General features: G+C 42.6%; 1 protein-coding gene across 2 annotated transcripts in view; it reads left to right on the top strand.

Annotated features, from left to right (window-relative positions):
- LOC306709894 (carbonic anhydrase-related protein 10-like) overlaps positions 1 to 15250 on the top strand; it is a gene marked incomplete at both ends in the record, with an annotated part of 47692 nt that extends 32442 nt beyond the window's left edge. For both annotated transcript variants that reach the window (XM_079178208.1, XM_079178209.1), the window contains 6 exons: positions 1714 to 1899; positions 3507 to 3602; positions 5452 to 5524; positions 10155 to 10309; positions 11565 to 11739; positions 15228 to 15250. In XM_079178208.1, coding sequence (XP_079034334.1) covers positions 1714 to 1899; positions 3507 to 3602; positions 5452 to 5524; positions 10155 to 10309; positions 11565 to 11739; positions 15228 to 15250 — 708 coding nt within the window. The remainder of the gene's footprint in view (positions 1 to 1713; positions 1900 to 3506; positions 3603 to 5451; positions 5525 to 10154; positions 10310 to 11564; positions 11740 to 15227) is intronic.
- Positions 15251 to 18273: the final 3023 nt, after the last annotated feature.

Here is an 18273-nt window from a genome sequence, read left to right as displayed (position 1 = left end):
CGTTTGACTGTCAAAACCCTCTGTGTACATCCATGAACAAAATGGATACAGATCTGCTGGAGAGGGCCGATTAAGCTAACGCTAATTAGCTGATAAAATGTCGAAGAGAAACTGGAGTGTAACGTACAGTTAAGGAGTTTTAGGATACGTCATGCCATTAGTCAGCAGTGAAACCTTCATTTCTTCAAGGCAGAAACCTGATCAAATCTGATCAAATATAATAATAATAATAATAATATAAAGAAGAAGAAGAACATTTACCGAAATTGTCCGCCACAGCCTTTAGGGTTTCATCTAACAAGCATTTCTAACAGAGTATCCTGGCAGCTTGTCGGGAAAATGTGTTGAATATTTACAGTTTATATGCTGCTATCAGTCAATTTTTAGAAGCATTTTATGTCTTGTCAACAGTGGATGTTCATTATTAGCCAATCAGCAACAATATCCCCCTGCAATCTATTAGATGACAATTTGTGTATGTGATGCTGTGAAAAGGCCATCAACTTCATTTACATTCGATACAGTGACAGAGTGACCTTCACATTTACAGCTAAGAGATGCGATGAGACCTCTAAATATGACAAATGACTGTCTTCACGAGGACTTTGAATGCTCTGCAGCATGCTGACATTTCACTAAAAGATTGGACAGCATTGGGCAAGCATGTGTGTGTGTGTCTGTGTGTTGTGAAAGTGACAGTTCATTAGTCATATCCTATCTCCAGTACACAAAGGTGCACACACATTCACAGAGTTATGCAATCACCCACTCAGTCACACAGTAATTGATCCGTGTCAACAATCTCTCATTAACTAACGCACAGACAATTTGGACTTCTTTATTCAAATTAATTTAATTTGGATGTGGCTTGAAATAATAATATCCAGAGAGTTCTGTTAAAGGAGAAGCTGAGTTTAAACTTTAAGGCCGAAAGACAAATTAGTCTCTTCTCTGTTTGTAATTAGAACATATGTTGTGGTCCAAAACAGCTGTTAACAAAGACTTCACACAAAAATGAACAAACATATATGTTTTAAAACTATTTTTTACTAGGTTTAGAGAACATTTTATAGCTTACATTCTTTTTATATCTCAATACAAACAAATAGTAGACCTTTTTTGCTGATCGAATTTCTTTAATTATTTCCTATTTCCTCTTGCAAGGTTGTTTCTGCCAAACTGTATCAGCTATATTTGTTCATCAATGTGTTGCTCCATTCTTCTGCCTCAGCTGAACACAACAGGTCCTCCAAATGAACAAATTAAACAAGTTGGTTGCTTGTGCACACGGACCTTGTGAACTTTTCTGATTTGATGCTCCAATTGTCAGGACAACATTGTTTGTCAGTGCCATCTAAATCTCTCTCCCTGCATTTCCTGTCTGCGTCTCTACTTTCTCTTCCACATATAGGCAAAATGTCCTCAAGTCCTTGTCAGGTAAATGTCAACATAGGATTTATTGGTTAAATTAACAAATAACTGATTACATTTCCAGTACATAAGGGGGTTATGTTGAAAGGTAATCACATTAATCTATTAAGAGTGGTCGGAAGAAACAAAAAAAGTAGTCTAATCTACTTCATGTTCACAGATTCTTCTTCATCTTCTTCCTCCACCTCCTGTGCAGAAAGAACAGTGTCAGGGCTGCAAGGATTATACTGATGAAATTGTCTCAAAAGTAAAACTTTTATCTTCCTCTCTGTTTCTCTGTAGATGGGATGTACCATGTACAACACGGGGAAGCATGTGTCCCTGCGGCCGGACAAAGCCCACCTGGTGAACATCTCAGGGGGTCCACTGGGTTACAGCTACAGGCTGGAGGAGGTCCGCCTTCATTTTGGGAGCGAGGATTCCCAGGGTTCAGAGCACCTCCTCAACGGACAGGGATTTCCTGGAGAGGTAAGAAATAAGACAGAGATGCCACACACTGGATTCAATTATTAATGGAACTCACATGTACACCCACACATCTACATCGGCAAAAGAGCAGTGAATACTAACAGGCTGATCAGATAAATGCGGATAGCAGACAGAAACATTGGCAAGCTTAACAACTACTTACATCATTGTTATTTCAGATAAACACGTGTGCAAGTGCAAACATAAAAATGCACACAACACCCACACAGATTAAGTACTGAAACAATTATCTCTCATTAAGAAGAACACTGTTAGGTGAGCAATCTTGATCTCAAATCGTGTTATCCACCATGAAATTAATTCAAACGTGGTTGTCAAAATTGGATAAGCAAGTGTTTTCTTGTCTCTTGGAACCCTGAGCCTGTCTGTACTCAGTTTTGAGACATGCAGTTATGTTAAAAGGAAGCTGTGAAGTTTTGACATGGCTCTCTTAAATTATGCTGGCTGGGTTTGTGGTTCTACATGGAGGCAGAGGTAATCTCAAAGGTTTAGTTGACATTTGTTGTGCAAATCAAAAGAACCACATCTACAGCCAAAGTCAAGTCTGTTTTGTTTATTATAGCCCAATGTAAGAAATCACACATTTGCCTCAGGGGTCTTTACAATCTGTACAGCAAACAGCATCCTCTGTCATTTGCAACAGATAAGCAAAAATGTCCTTAAATGTTTTCTTTCCTGCTGTCATTTTATACACATTGATACTTAGTGTGCACAATTCATATGGATCCACTCAGCATCCACTTGACATATTGACACACAGACCCGAGATCTTTGGTAGTAAATCTTACCTGTATTGTAATGGATGTAGTTTTACTTGGACCCACAAATAGAATATAGTTGAAAAACAGAGAGTGAATTGATTGAAGTAATTGTCTGTGATTCCTTGACGCGGCATATGTTGCTAGGGTGAAGCAGAATTCTTGGTAGAAGACTAACTGAGGCAAACAGGGATTTCCAGTGAGTTAGATGGCTGGTCAAACGGAGGATAAACAGGAGGCTGGGATCCGGAGAACTGAACAAGAAGGAAAACAGAGTCTGAAAACAACAGAGCAATAGGCAAGAAACACGATCCTCTAAAAAGTAGTTTCGTTGGCCTGAGCTATGAGTCTGAACCAGGCTTTTATGCAGCAGAGTGAACCAGGCTTTTATGCAGCAGTGTTGCGTTGGCTTGATTGCAGATGAGCAGAAGAAGAAGCAGTACACCAGGAAACCACACCCAACTCCAGACAACACAAACAGGAATATACAAACACAAAGGGAGCGCATAATGGGGAAAGGGGAGAACAGGACCCTGACTCTATTTGAGTCAAATTTGGACTCAACCCAACTTGGGTCCCGGGTCGGGTTTCGGTCAGGCCGGTATTTGGCAAATCAATTTCAATGGATAGTGCAGGAAATCTTGAACATTTGGGCTCTAACGATGGACAATTTCACATTGTCTTCTTGGTTTTGAAAAGTAAAACCATTTACATGTATACATTAATCAGAACAATAATTCAGACTCAAAAGTATTAATTAGCTGCAATCCTGCTTGAGTAACTTCAGTTTTGCGTATAGTGCTCTCTGTCATTGTGTCTCTCTTTCAGGTCCAGCTGATCCATTATAACCAGGATCTTTATGCCAACTACACTGAGGCAGCTAAGAGCCCCCATGGCATTGCTGTGGTCTCCATCTTCATAAAGGTCAGCATGTCCTTATGGGGGTACAGTGAAAAACAAAGCAATTTCTAAAAGAGCTTATCGAATTTGATTAAGTCATATGGTAGATTTAAATCATAACTTCTCAGTTGTGGATTATGGATTGTCATCTATCTAACTATGTAGAAAAGAATATAAGAATCTTTGTCTGTCTGTCTGTCTGTCTGTGTGTTCTTGGGATCCCACAGAGTGCTTGGTCGAATTTGGTGCAATTTGGACACGCAACACATTTGAAATGAATAAACTTTGAATAATCACGCAGACAGTGCTCTGTTCAGGACTCTGCAGTCCAGCATCGTCCAGCTAGCAAACAACAGCTCATTGACTGCAGTTCACCTTTACTGCTTGACGCTGGCTGTAGCCTACTTACACAACATGAATGCTGGATAACTTTTCTTCACTTCTCTGGACTCAACAAGCATGAGTGGATAGTCTACAGGAGCAGCAACACTCTGCCATTGCAACTCAAACTGTGTATGTTTTCTCTATCCTAACTTTAACTCAGACAACATACCCCATCTCATTATACCCATGCTTTACTTTACAACCGCGGTGGTTATGTCAAAGCAAGTGACTAAAATGCCTATTTATACACCACTACATGTATTTCAGCGATGTTTCTGACCGCAAGTAACCATGAATTAGAGAACGAGCCTACCAGGCACAGGCCCAGGCCCAGGGGCCCAAAGTGTCAGGGCCTGGTCGTGGCCTTCACCTACAAAATGTCACTCAAAGAGACAGGTTCCAACTAAGAAGAGACTAAAAATACAAATAAAAGGACTACAAAGGGATGAAATCAGCTACAAGGAACAATTGCTAAGAGATACAAAGAGACTCATGACTAAGAGGAAAAACATCCACAAAAAGACAGATAAACTTCAAGGAGATTCTACATTCACCCATGCACACCCATCCATACACTGATGGCAGGGGCTAGCATGCAAGATGCCACTTGCTAACATGCAAGGTGCCACCTGCCCATCAGGACTATCTAAGCATTCAAACCCATTCATACACCGCAGGAACAGCCTACAGGAGCAATTTGTGGTTAAGTGTCTTGGCCAAGGACACGTCGACATGGACTAGAGGAGCCGGGGATTGAACTGCCGATCCTCTGATTGAAGAGACCTGCTCTTCTACTGAGCCACTGTTGCCCTACAGGGTTTCAGCTCACCTCGGCCTGGGTCTTATTTTGATTCAGTGCAATGGTGACATACTGTTCCAAACTGAGGAGGCAGGTGTCAGCAAGATTTCCTTAAGTGTCTTCAAGGTCTTCAGCATCATCAGATTCTCTATATACTACAAAAACTGTATCAGTGTCAAAAAAGGCTATTGCCAGACCGCCGCTACATCTCAAAGTCCCAGGCTGAATTTCAGTCCCAGTACGTGCTGTGTACTGACGTCAGGTAAAGGATGTTTTCCCACAACAGCGCAAATGTCAAACTATGCCGCTGCTTGCCTCGCGGTAAAGTCTGCCACTGGTGTTATTTTTCTGTGAACCAGATTTCACCGGTGCTTCTGACCATGAGGAGCACCAACTTGAATGGGTGACGCGACCCATGTCATGGCAGGTGTATTGCTCAGGACCCAAAAAAGCGCAGTGTTAAGTGTGAAGTTTTTGCATGAGCGGTTCTCGAGAACTCTACAAGCAGCAACACCACAGGCCAAGCATTCTGAACAGGCATGTTTGAACGGGCCCTGCACTAGTTATACTAATACAAAGATTACAGTATAGGAAACAAAAAAGTTCCCTGTTTCAGTCCTTCGGCCACTTCCTACATGTGTTTTACAGTGTGCTTTTTTTTATAATCTCCCTCTCTTTGTCATCTCTCAGTTCTCTGAAAACTCCAACGCCTTCCTCAACCGCATGCTCAATAGAGACACCATCACCAGAATCAACTACAAACGTAAGACACACAGTCTCTCTGTCTCTGTCTCTCTTCATAAGCTCATTCTAATCAGTTTAAAGTGTTATGTAGCTCACACCAAGATGAGAGTGTGAAAACTTTAAAAGCATTTTTACCAAAAAACTCTGCGGGTTTGAGGAATGAAGTACATAAACCAACTTTCTCACCCAATCTTCCACAAACATAAATCAGAGACGAATTGTAAGTAGCAAAATACACTGAATCTAACATTTTCAAAAAAGTTGAACTGAAATTGCAGCAAAAGAACAACAGCATTTGTTTCTTTAATAGAAACCTAACTTTACCCTGAGACAGATTGTCTTCTCGGCAAAAACCCTAGCATTTATAAGTTGAGACTTGTTCAATCACCTTATTATTTAAAATAACAAGCTGATATGTATCATCACCTAACTTCTTTGACCTGGGGGAGCACATCATTTTTTTTTTGTCTCAATTCACAGATATTCTTCTGAACAACATTAAATGCAGGTTGCAGTTCCTTAATCACACTAAAATACGCTTCCTTGCTCTCCCTCAACTTTCCCTCAACTTTCTTTCTTCAAAATGGAAATACTCTCTTGTCTCTGTTCCACAGTTCTCCCCGTCCTCATTCGAATTTCATGCTGTTACTGTCACTTATCCACTCAAGCTCACCATTGCTGTTGTGTATCGCCCACCAGGGCCTCTTGGTGAGTTCCTGGAGGAGCTCGACACATTAGTCTCGCACTTCCATGACGATGGCTCCGCACTCATCCTGCTCAGGGACTTCAACATCCAGACTGATAAGTTAGAACCTCTTCTCTCCTTCCTCTCCTCCTTTGACCTTTGCCACTCCTCTTGTCCTCCTACCCACAAGGCCGGCATCCAGCTGGATCTTATCTTCACTAGACACTGTTCTCCCTCTCCCTCTCCTCTCCCCCCTTACTTCCTCCACCTACCCACATGGTTTCTACCCGTAGTGATCTTCACTCCCTCTCCCCCGCTGATCTTTCCTCTTCTGTTACCTCTGCTCTCCCTGATCTTGAATCCTTCTCTCTCCTATCCACTGATATTGCTACTGATCTTCTCCTCTCCACCCTTTCTTCTTTTTTGGACAAACTCTGTCCCTTCACCTCCAGGCCTGCACGGCCAACCTCACCGGCCCCATGGCTGTCGGACTCAGTGCGCACTGATAGACGGAGCCTAAGAGAGGCTGAGCGTAAATGGAGAAAAGGCAAACTCCCGGAGGACCTTCTTAACTTCCAATCTCTTCTTTCCACTTTCTCCTCCTCTCTATCTACTGCTAAAGCTACGTTCTTCCGCTCTAAAATCCTAACCTCTGCTTGCAATCCTAAAAAACTCTTTGAAACTTTCTCTTCACTCCTCCAACCCCCAACCCCTCCTCCTACTTCCTCCCTTCTCCCTGATGATTTCGCTAACTTCTTTGACAAGAAGGTAAACGATATCAGATCCTCCTCTCAGCCCCCCTGTCCCTGTCTACCCTCTCCCTCTCTACCCTGTCCAGCTCTTCCCCCACAGCTCTCCCTCCTCTCTCCATGCACCATCTTACCCTATCTTGCTCTCCTCTCCCCTAACGAGGTCCTCAATCTTGTTACATCTAACCGCCCCACCACGTGCTCCCTTGACCCGATCCCCTCCCCTCTTCTTCAGTCTATTGCGACTGAACTCCTTCCTTTCCTCACCCACCTCATCAACACATCTCTTGTCTCATGATGCTTTCCCACAGCTCTCAAGACTGCCAGAGTCACCCCCCTTCTGAAGAAACCATCACTTGACCCCTCTGATGTCAAGAACTTCAGACCGGTTTCTCTTCTACCCTTTCTATCCAAAACACTTGAACGTGCTGTCTTTAATCAACTGTCTTCCTATCTCCATCAGAACAGCCTCTTGGACCCCCACCAGTCTGGGTTCAAAGTGGGCCACTCGACTGAGACAGCCCTCCTTGCGGTGACGGAGTCGCTTCACGCCACGAGAGCCAACTCTCTCTCCTCTGTCCTGATTCTCCTGGACCTGTCTGCGGCGTTTGACACTGTGAACCACCAGATCCTCCTCCAGACCCTCGAGGGGATGGGCGTCTCAGGCTCTGCACTCTCCCTGTTTGCATCCTAACCTGACAGGTCGATCCTACCAGGTGACATGGAGGGGGGCCGTGTCAGAACCACGCATGCTGACTACGGGGGTTCCACAAGGTTCAGTCCTGGGCCCCCTTCTCTTCTCGCTCTACACAACATCTCTGGGTTCTGTTATTCGCTCGCATGACTTCTTGTACCATTGTTATGCCGATGACACCCAGCTGGTCTTGTCATTTCCCCCCGGTGACACCCAAGTGGAGGCACTCATCGCTGCGTGCTTGGCTGACATCTCGAAGTGGATGACGACACACCACCTCAAGCTCAACCTGGACAAAACCGAGCTATTGTTCCTCCCGGGAAAGGGTTACCCGCACCGTGACCTATCCATCACCATTGACGATACTGTAGTGACATGCACCCGGACTGCGAGGAACCTGGGTGTGACCCTGGATGAACAACTGTCATTCACAGCAAACATTGCATTGGTTACATGCTCCTGCAGATTCCTGCTGTACAACATCAGGAGGATTCGCCCCTTCCTCACTGAGGAGACGGCACAGGTGCTAATCCAGGCTCTTGTCATCGCCCGCCTAGACTACTGCAACTCTCTACTTGCCGGAGCCCCGGCGTCGGCCATCAGACCGCTGGAGCTTGTCCAGAAAGCTGCAGCTCGCCTGGTGTTCAATCACTCCAAGTTCTCCCACACAACTTCCCTTCTCTGTTCTCTACACTGGCTCCCTGTAAGAGCTCGCATCCAGTCTAAGACTCTGGTGCTAGCCTACAGGGCAGTGAAAGGAACAGCTCCTTCCTATCTCCAGGCCATGGTCAAGTCCTACACCCCCGCCCGACCACTTGGCTCTGCTGCCTCGGGGCGATTGGTTGCCCCGTCGCTCAGAGGTCCCTGCGGCCGATCGACCCGGTCACGGCTTTTTTCTGTCCTGGCCCCACAATGGTGGAATGAACTCCCCACTGACGTCAGGACAGCAGAGTCGCTGCCCTTCTTTCGGCGCAAGTTGAAAACTTACCTCTTCAAGAAGTGCTACCCTGAGCTAAGGCTGCACGATTATGGCCAAAATCATAATCATGATTATTTTGATCAATATTGAGATCACGATTATTCATTAATTTTAGGGACAACATCTTTTTATTGCACTTTCACGTTTAAATGAACAAGAACACTGCTTTCACTTCCATGTTGTGCTACATTCCAGCTATTTACAATTTACCTTTCACACGAAACCCGTGACCGTCTGCTCTCTGTTCTGTTGTCTGTCTCTCTTCTACTAATACCGGAGTCGACTGCAGACAGAACTTGTTTTGAGGCTGCCGCTGCAGGGTGCGCGCATGACCCCTCCCATCTCGTTCTCCCCATGGTGGTTGGCTGACTGTTAGTTGAGGAAGCGCTTGATTTGATATGTAGCAGAGCATTTTAAACGTCAATATTGCTGATGATCATGCTCATTTAATTGTGGCAGCCAAAATCGTGATCGCAATTCAAATTCGATTAATTGTGCAGCCCTACCCTGAGCCTTCCACTTAGCACTTATTGTATTGTCAAGTTCCTCGATGTTTTTTGTTCCAACTCTTGCCCAACTTGAAACGGCCTGGTACATAACCCCCAAAGGACGCACGGGACAACTCTTTCCAGTCTGACAGTCAACCTTTATTTAGTTTTTCCTTTCGGATCTTGACTGGTCGCTTCAGCTGGTTGCATTAGCAATAGGTTGAAAACCTTCAAAACACAAAAAGCAAAAGTTAAACAAAAAATGTAGATAAACTTCAAACAATCATCACCACAAAAATCATATTACAGTACCAGTGGCTTCTTTGGTTGCACCCTTGGTTGGAATTCCTCTTGCCTGGCTCTCTCTCTGTTGAAATGCTTTCTGGTTTTCTGAGAGCAGGTGTTCCAACTTTCAGTAACGAGCAGCCTCCACTGGCCTGCTGGCGGTGCCTTCTGGGACTTGCAGTCTTCTTGGCATGTTCCACCATTTTGTCTCAACATGTATTCATACTAGTTTGTTGCACTTGTTTTCGTTTGTTTCTGCACTGTACTTTGGCTCTGGGTTATGCTCTTAGATGGAGATGTACTTATGACTTCTGGTGACTAGTAGTTCTCTTGAATACCTATGTTGAATACACTTATTATAAGTCGCTTTGGATAAAAGCGTCTGCTAAATGACTGTAATGTAATATAGAAACCAAGTAGCAGGCCTTAACCTTAAAATGTAATGGTATAAACTGTTTCCCACAGGCTGCAGTTTTTCCATGAAGTCCCCATAATGTGATCGTGTGAATAGATTTTTGTCCCTAATTAATACAACACACATTGCTCCAACATATTTATGTTTCCGTTGGGAAAATATTACTTTTAATTGGTCCAAACATTATGGATGTATACACTGATGCAATGTTCTCCATAAACCACACACTCACAGTATGTCATCTCTCCTCTTTTTTACTTTTGTTTCCGCTGATGGGTGTGAACGTAACAGATATTCACACAATGCCCTGTATCACCTTAACACTCTTCTCTCTCTCTTACCCTCTCTGTCTAGATGATGCGTTCTTATTAATGGATCTGAACATAGCCGACCTTTACCCTGACACCACGCGTTACATCACCTACGAGGGCTCTATCACCATCCCTCCCTGCTACGAGACTTCCACGTGGATACTCATCAACAAGCCTGTCTATGTGACACAGATGCAGGTACATGAGTGTAGGATAAGTAAATGTGACATGGAACACGCATTCTGTTGATTAGATTTCTAATTTCCTTGCCGACACAGGGCACAAAGAGCTTTGAATTGCAAATTACGACTTCATAACCTGTAACTGAAAACATCTACTTTTTCCTAAGTGGTTTAGATAAAAGAGGCTGGTTGTAACAGTGATGTAATGAAATGCAGTGCATACACACAGAGTGCACACAAACATCAAAATGTTAAATTGCTTTGCCTCTGAGTAGTCTCCGAGGTCTAAAAACATCTGTATCTTCTGAAACAGTATGGATGGAATCGTTGGTGATCTAAAAAATGCCATCATCTGCATGCAGTCACAGTAACATGCACATCCTGTTGTTCCTTTGTTCTGACCAGAGAGCCTTTTATGTGACTGAAGAGCAGCTGGATAGATCAGATGCAAATCCCAGCTCTTCAAATCAGGAAGCTCACTGTCAAAATGCAACACATTACAATCCAGCACAGCACTCACCTGCATACATCAATGAAATGAACTCCCACACACCATCTGGAATTTACTCAAATTGTATTTACTCCTGCTGATCTCAACGCTCTCTAATCTCTTTCTCTATTTTCTTCATTCCCTCTTTCCCTTTTTACATTTCTATTACGTCAGCCTTTTCTCCATTATATTTGCTCCACCCTCTAATTTTCTTGGGCTTCTACGCTTCCTCCCCTTTACTGTCTATCTCTTCATCCCTCTCTGTTCTCTCCTCTCTCATTCCTCCTTCTACACCAACTGTTGTGACATGTACAGGTTTTCATTTGGTAAATGAGAACTCCACCGATTTTACAGGTGCCTTTCAACAGCTGCCTTTTATTTCCTAACATGGATGTTGAATCATCCTTAAAACAGGACGATTCAAAGATGGCACCCCATTCAGTCTTATGAAAGTTGCTCACTGGGTGCAAACAACTTTCACAGGCTTCTTCTCGCTTCCTAAATTCTGACGTGTATAGAGTCCTTCTTCAGTCAACCCGCTTGAGAGTATGCAAGACTTCCGCTGTCCCAGTCAACTGACTGAACTTGAATAACATTAATCAATAATAAAGTTCTTGAAGACTTTCCAACTGTTACTGGACCAAATAGATTAAAACAAAGTAATTTTGGTGGGTGGGGGTGGGGGGGTTAAACAAACTCAGCTGAACCTAACTGTGTTCGTGAATTAAACTGCACAAGCTGAACTCAAACAAACTCTACCAATGTCATTGTCCACCCACAGATGCACTCCCTGCGCCTCCTTAGCCAGAACGAGCCCTACAAGATCTTCCTGAGTATGAGCGACAACACCCGGCCCACCCAGCCTCTGTTGCAGCGCTGCATCCGAACAAATATCAACTTCAATAAGCCAGGCCGAGACTGTCCCAACAACCGCGCCCTCCGCCCGCAGTACAGAGGTAATATGAAGGAGGAGAGGGGGAGGTTGTGGCGATGTTGTTTCGGCATTAAAAAAGATAAAAAATAAATGAAATGAATGAATACCAAGTATGTTTTTTACACTTTCCATCCCTTCTAAGCTGTTTGGGGCAGTTTTTACATGCTTGTGCCAAGACTGGAGACAAAATTTCTTTAATTCTTGAACCCCAGTCACTCCTGTATAAACAGCCAGGAAAACCTCCATCATGATTTGCTCATTTAAAAAAAAAAATCTCATACACATTTTGAAAAACGCCATTGGACTAGAAAAGGTATGTTACTGGGTCTTCACACATACTTAATTATTCAATGCAGTGTATTTCCAGATTATGTTGCATTGCCAGGTTCAATTATTTTGCCTGACGTGTTTCTTTTGCTGGAGCCTCTACATCTGGCCAGCTTATTCATTTAAATGGGATAATGTGTTTCCTTGGATAAACATTTTTTACAAAGTGATATTGTCTGTCATAACACACCATGATTCTCAAATATGCAAATATTTAACAATATTTAATGTAATAACCAGGCCTGTGGCCAATATTTTTGAAATACTAAAGCCAAGAGTCCAAAGTCCCCCAGTAATATGTCCTTTAAATCATACTTCTGATTTTGACCTAAAACAGTTAAATTGAATAATTATTTAATGACTAAATTGTAGAATAAAAAGTCACCATGAATAATTTGATTGAAATTGTATAATATCAACTATCAACGCACGTGGAGATCGACCGAAGTAAAGTGACGCTTATCACTATTCGTAGTCTACAGTATGTGTGCTGTCCAAAGTCACATTCAGGAATAGCCGATCACATCTTGTCCCTCAAAAATTATTTGTGAGCTATGAGCAGTTTGATTAATAAAAATGTGCTATCATAGTAGAAACATTAGCCTACAATCAACAGTACGATGTTGATGAATAGTAACTCACTGAACTTAGAGAAGCGTATTCCCACCACTTCACAGAAAATAGTGTTATGCTGGTAAATTACAGTTATCTGCCACTGTGGTTAAAAACCTCTTAAAACTGAGAAAACTGAGGGGCTAGCGGGGGGGGGCAACAGAGTACACACATGTAGTACAAATCACTTCTGAGAACAAATGAAATGATATTTTATGATATATCAAAAACCTATGTAACGAAGACATTCTGAGCAAATGGACCATGGAAGCTATTTTACTCTCTCAAAAACTTATATATACACAAAGTAATACTATATACTACAAATTTCACCTATTTTTCGCCAGGAGACGGCGAGCTATGTTCTCCGTTACCGATACCAACCAAAAACTACAGCACTTTCACAGACAAACCACATATCACAGAGCATGAGCATTCCACACTGAATCCAACCATAATTTCCACATTACTCTCCTTCAAACCATTAAAAAGTTACACTCCATCAGCCACAGAACAACACACAGCCAAACAGCAAAAAATTGTAAACGCTTCGCACCTTGAGATGGTTTTCTGGAAGAAAATCGCCAAAAATCCCAAATTAATCCTTTCAGCCATGTGCTGCCGGTCTCTCTCTTCCGTTCTGTGAAAGAAATTAGTTTCTATGTGATTGCATGACAAAGGGGTAGTCTTTTTTTCATTTTCAGCGAATGGGTTTGACACTTGGGGGGCGTGCGCCATGGTTTTGGATTTTTAGTGGCGAAAATCGGCCAATCATAGGCTGTGTGAGGTTCAATTGAAGTCTGTAAAACTGGAATTCAGACGAGGTTGAGCCCTGTTCTACAGGTTTACATAGGGCCCAGGCTCTCAAAATGATGCCAAACTGCTATATTCGATAGATTGAACACTATTAGTGATAAAACAAGTGAAATATATAGTTATATAGGATATCAAATTACAATAAAATGGCTGATAGTGCTGGTTCCAAAATCAGAATTAACGTCGGCTGACCTGTTCAAAACCATCGATATTGCTGGCCTGCTTCACTTTTTTTGAGAGACTACTGACATTGCTTGTGAGGGTTGATTTGGGTGTATCTGCATCATTTAAAATCAATAAAAGTGAATTCTTTTCAATCGAACCTGAACATTTTCAATTTGAGCTGTGTGTTATCTTCATTCAGCATTAACCAGTAACATATATGTACACATATTAACAAATCTCACAAGTGTTAGCGTTATTATGCCATTACAATTATTCAAATAGACCTTGTAGTTAGAGAGATAAGCTCTTTTGAGTATGGGTATGAAATTTTCGAGCAGAGGCCTAAAAATAGGGCTAGGTTCTAAGAGGTTCAACTGCATTAACTGTTAATTTACATGCAAAGAATGAATATTTAACTGTATGTTAGTTATTGTGAAATACTGTACCGTACCTTAAATTTACAGCAATTCATTACAGTCAGGAAATACAGCAAATAAGCAGAACTCTCAATCTTTCTGCTGTTAAACATGTCACTGCCATCAGAAGAAAGGAGGGCTAGCAGTTTGTAGTTTTTAAATCTATAGTTAACAGTACATGAGCTTAAAGCACACAGCAGTGCCTTCTATCTGTGTAAAAATATATAAGTGCATTTAGACCCCTAAGCAGCAGCAGTAAGAGATATTAACATGTAATCCTTTAACATCTGAATCTGCAGGCTTATGTTTAAGTATAGAGATACAGCTGATATAATTAAAGTTGTGTCGGTTAGGAAAGGATGGTTGACTGAGCATGGCTCCGTGTCAGAAGTGTCTTGAGAATATGAAAATAGAGAGTGAAACAGAGAGGGAGATCTAGAAAAAAAACAGTGAGACTGTCACTGTCTCGTCTTGCTGGATTTCTCCCCCACTCGTCTCTTGTCTCGTACGTGGATTCCCCGTTGTATTTCTGTAAGTCTCCTGTTCCGATCTCATCATTTATTAAAATACCTGCTTCACACTACTCTGCCTGGTCTGCGTTTGAGTCCTCCACCATGCCCCGTGACAGAAGGATCTGGCCAAAAGTGGACTCAGCAGACCACCATTTTCATACCACTCTCCAGGAGTGGCATGAACAGTTTGCGGGAACCTGCCAGGCCTATGGAGGGCCTCTGAGCATCCAGAGGGCTAACCTGGAACTAAGCCGCTCTGTTACCCCTAAGAAGAGGCAGAGCGCAGTCCACCGAAAACATTATATTTCCCACAATTTAAGCTTCTGCATTTTCCAAATGCACTAGTATTATTCAAACATATTGTTCAGTTCGTAAGCCTCGAACCGAACGGTTTAATAGGAATACGTGTATTATTACACCCCTAGAAACAAATAATAACTGTAGCTGTGGCGTCACAATGAGCTTATTAGGAGCTGGCTCAAGTGTAGTAGGACAGCACTGAAGGCCCAGGTATGAAATGCACGGTCCGCCACTGGTTTTATGTGAAGCACTTTGAATTGCCTTGTTGTTGAAATGTGCTATACAAATACACTTGCCTTGCCTTAATCTTTCACTTTCAGTACTAGTTATGTAATTTCCTTCTCTTCTCTTTTCTTCCTCAGTAAATCAGTGGCTCCTCAAGTAGAAGATAAAAAGGTATCGTGCTGCAGCACCACGAGAGGAGAGGCAGAAATCATTCAAGTCTATTTCATACTGCCAAACCGAGCTGGGCCTGCTGTTTGACTTGAGCTGAATGGGAGCCAAAATCATTGTGCTGTACTAAAGGCAGCCTAACTAAACTGATCTCAGCTGACCGGACTTCAAACCATCTTCTGTGCAGGCCTACCACCCATCTACAGTGCAAACACAACTCGTAGGCCAGCACAGTGAGGGTACAGACCTGACTTTGAGTCCAAAGTGTGAAATAGACCATAAGTAATCTGATGTCTATTCTCTACTGTGTTTTCATGTTTTGTCTTAACTCACAAAGACTGGAGATGCAAAGACTCATTTTCTTTGGCTGGTTTTCAGTGGGATGGATGTTATTTAAAGACTACAGTGTGCTCTGCCTGCCTGCTAGTGCACATTTTGACTACACAAGGCAATTATGAATATGATCATCGATTGACTGGAGAAATTATTACATTATTACTGAACCCCAGCAACGAAGAGAGACTCAGCTGTGTTATGATGAGAGATCTGCTGATTCTGAAATCAAATAGTAAGTGAAGAAGGTAATGAATGTGAAATGTGTGCATTTCAGGTTACATAGCTGAAGGGAGAGAAACAGAGGGAGAGACTGCAATGCTGACATTTTATGGAACTGAACAGATGCATATCACTGGAGACCAGAAAGGCATAAGTCACTCATTTTGCATGTTTGTTTTTTTTACTGTTTTTTTTTTGTACAGCCCACTTGTCATCACTTCAGGTCTCTGCTCTGCACAGCAACATAAAGGCTAGGTCTCCCCTCTGCAAGTTAATGGACTTACTGAAAATCTCCAATCAGAATTGTTTATATTAAAGGCCTAATTCTATAAGGCCAATGATGATCAAATTGACCGTCAGCTAAACTCCTCCCCTTGACATTCAATCATAGCTTAACAACCATAGCTGGTGGCCTATCAAGCTCTAAATGTGTCCACATGTTGAAGTAGTGTACATGGAGCTGTAGTAAGAAATGCCTCAAAGTTTGGAGGACGGTGTCTGACAAAACCAAGAACACGAGAAAACAATAGATGTAAGAAATGTATTACAGTGTGTCTGTCTTCTGTAGTGTAAACTGCAATTGTTAGCATGCCCAGCTAACTAGCTTAACTTTCCACCTAAACAAGTAACCAAGTGTCATTTCCAAAGTCAAGGGCCATGTCAATAACTAATTAAATTATTTCATGTGGTTACAGATTATCAGTGGCGGGCCGTGCATTTTATACCTGGGCCTTCACTGCTGTCCTGCAGCTGAAACACCTAATAACCTCATTATGACGCCACAGCTACAGTTATTATTTATTTCTAGGGGTGTAACAATACATGTATTTGTATTAAACTTACGTAAAATTACAAACCGAACAATGTGTTTGAATAATACTAGTGCATTTGGAAAATGCAGAAGCTTAAATTGTGGGAAATATAATGTTTTCGGTGGACTGCGCTCACGTAGGAGACAACGGGCTGTGACCTCTGAACCCGGAACAAAAAAACCCAAAACAAAAGACAGCTGAGGTACCGCACGTGTGTTCTGGGAGGCTACGCTAAACTAGCTTAGCAGGAAAACAGCAGCACACAACCTACAAATTCTCCACTCCAGCTGTTCCTACTGATTCAAACAGGGCTAAAGCAATCGCCACACAATCCCCATTTCTCCAGACCATCATTCTTGCTTTGAAAAAGAAACAGCCCAAACAGATTACATTTTCCGGACAATAACTCCGCGCATGACGGTATGCTTCGTAATTAACGGACAATGCATATAGCCCAAATCAATATAATTAACACAATGACAACAACAAACTCACAAGAACCAGTCACATATATTCATATGACAACAGAGCAACAAATCCAGCAGACCTGCAGCGGAACACGCATTCTGCTACACACTCGAGGGCCATTAATGCTGACGTACTTGTAGGCTAGCTAGAAGGCTCTGGCACGTCAAAGAATACAGCCAACATGTTAAACTAAAGTGAATCAACACCAACACATTAGCTTGTTTTGCTGTTGTTATTAGTTTGCTGTGATGCTGTTTCTCATTAAAGAGACTATGGGCCACACGTGGAAGTGCAACCCCCAGCCAATAACAGCATGCACTGTGTGTAGCCAATCGAAATCGTCAACTAGCGCCATTGTCACGCCCCTCAGTGTCTGATCCAGAGGGACAAGGCCGCCTTTAGCATCTGTATGATACACAGTGGCCGTATTTGAGGACCTGGGATGATGACAGGTTGTTACATTGCTGTGTGTGTGCTTTAGTGTTTCCCCTGCTCCTCTCTCTCAACTGTTGTGTGAAGAGTGCTTCTATCGGTGCATCTGTTTGACTGAGAGCAGGGGTGAGTCACACACAGAACCATCAGGATGAAGCGTGCGTTTCGACTGTATTCATTCAGAATCTGGCTATGCGGTAACTTCCCACAGGGTCGTGTGGAGGTATTTGTATGTTTATTTGTGCTTTGCACCGATCAGAAAATAACATTTTATTTCTCTGATTCACTGCTATGTTCTCGCTAACTCCACCCCCTTTCTACTTCTTTGCTCGACTCTGCAGACTGTTGAGAGAGAAGTATTAGCAAAGACTGTGTATAAGAAGTGGATGTAGTCGTTGGGATGTCCCCCATTAGTTTGTGGACTGATGTTTTGAAGTCTAGTGTTGAGCGTTTTGACCGCCGCCATCTTGGATTATGGCCGCCCCATGTTGGCTTTTTCCAACCAGTGAACAGAAGTGACCATATTTGGACTGTGGAGGAGAGACGTAGAGATGCCGTATACAGCTCTGGTAGGCACCTGCCAATCACAAGGTAGCCCCGCCCTAATGCATACCCTGCTTTATGGTCTATTTGACTCTAAATGGGCCATAATTTACTAAATGAACAACACGCTGTAATGAAGAAGATTTGAAACTAGAGATTGAGACCATAAACTCATGTTTACAATGTTTACTGAGGTAATAAATTA

Source organism: Pholis gunnellus (genome assembly GCF_910591455.1).
Source record: "Pholis gunnellus genome assembly, chromosome: 17".
NCBI classification, from domain to species: Eukaryota; Metazoa; Chordata; class Actinopteri; order Perciformes; family Pholidae; genus Pholis; species Pholis gunnellus.
This window is presented reverse-complemented; position numbering and strand designations above follow the sequence as displayed.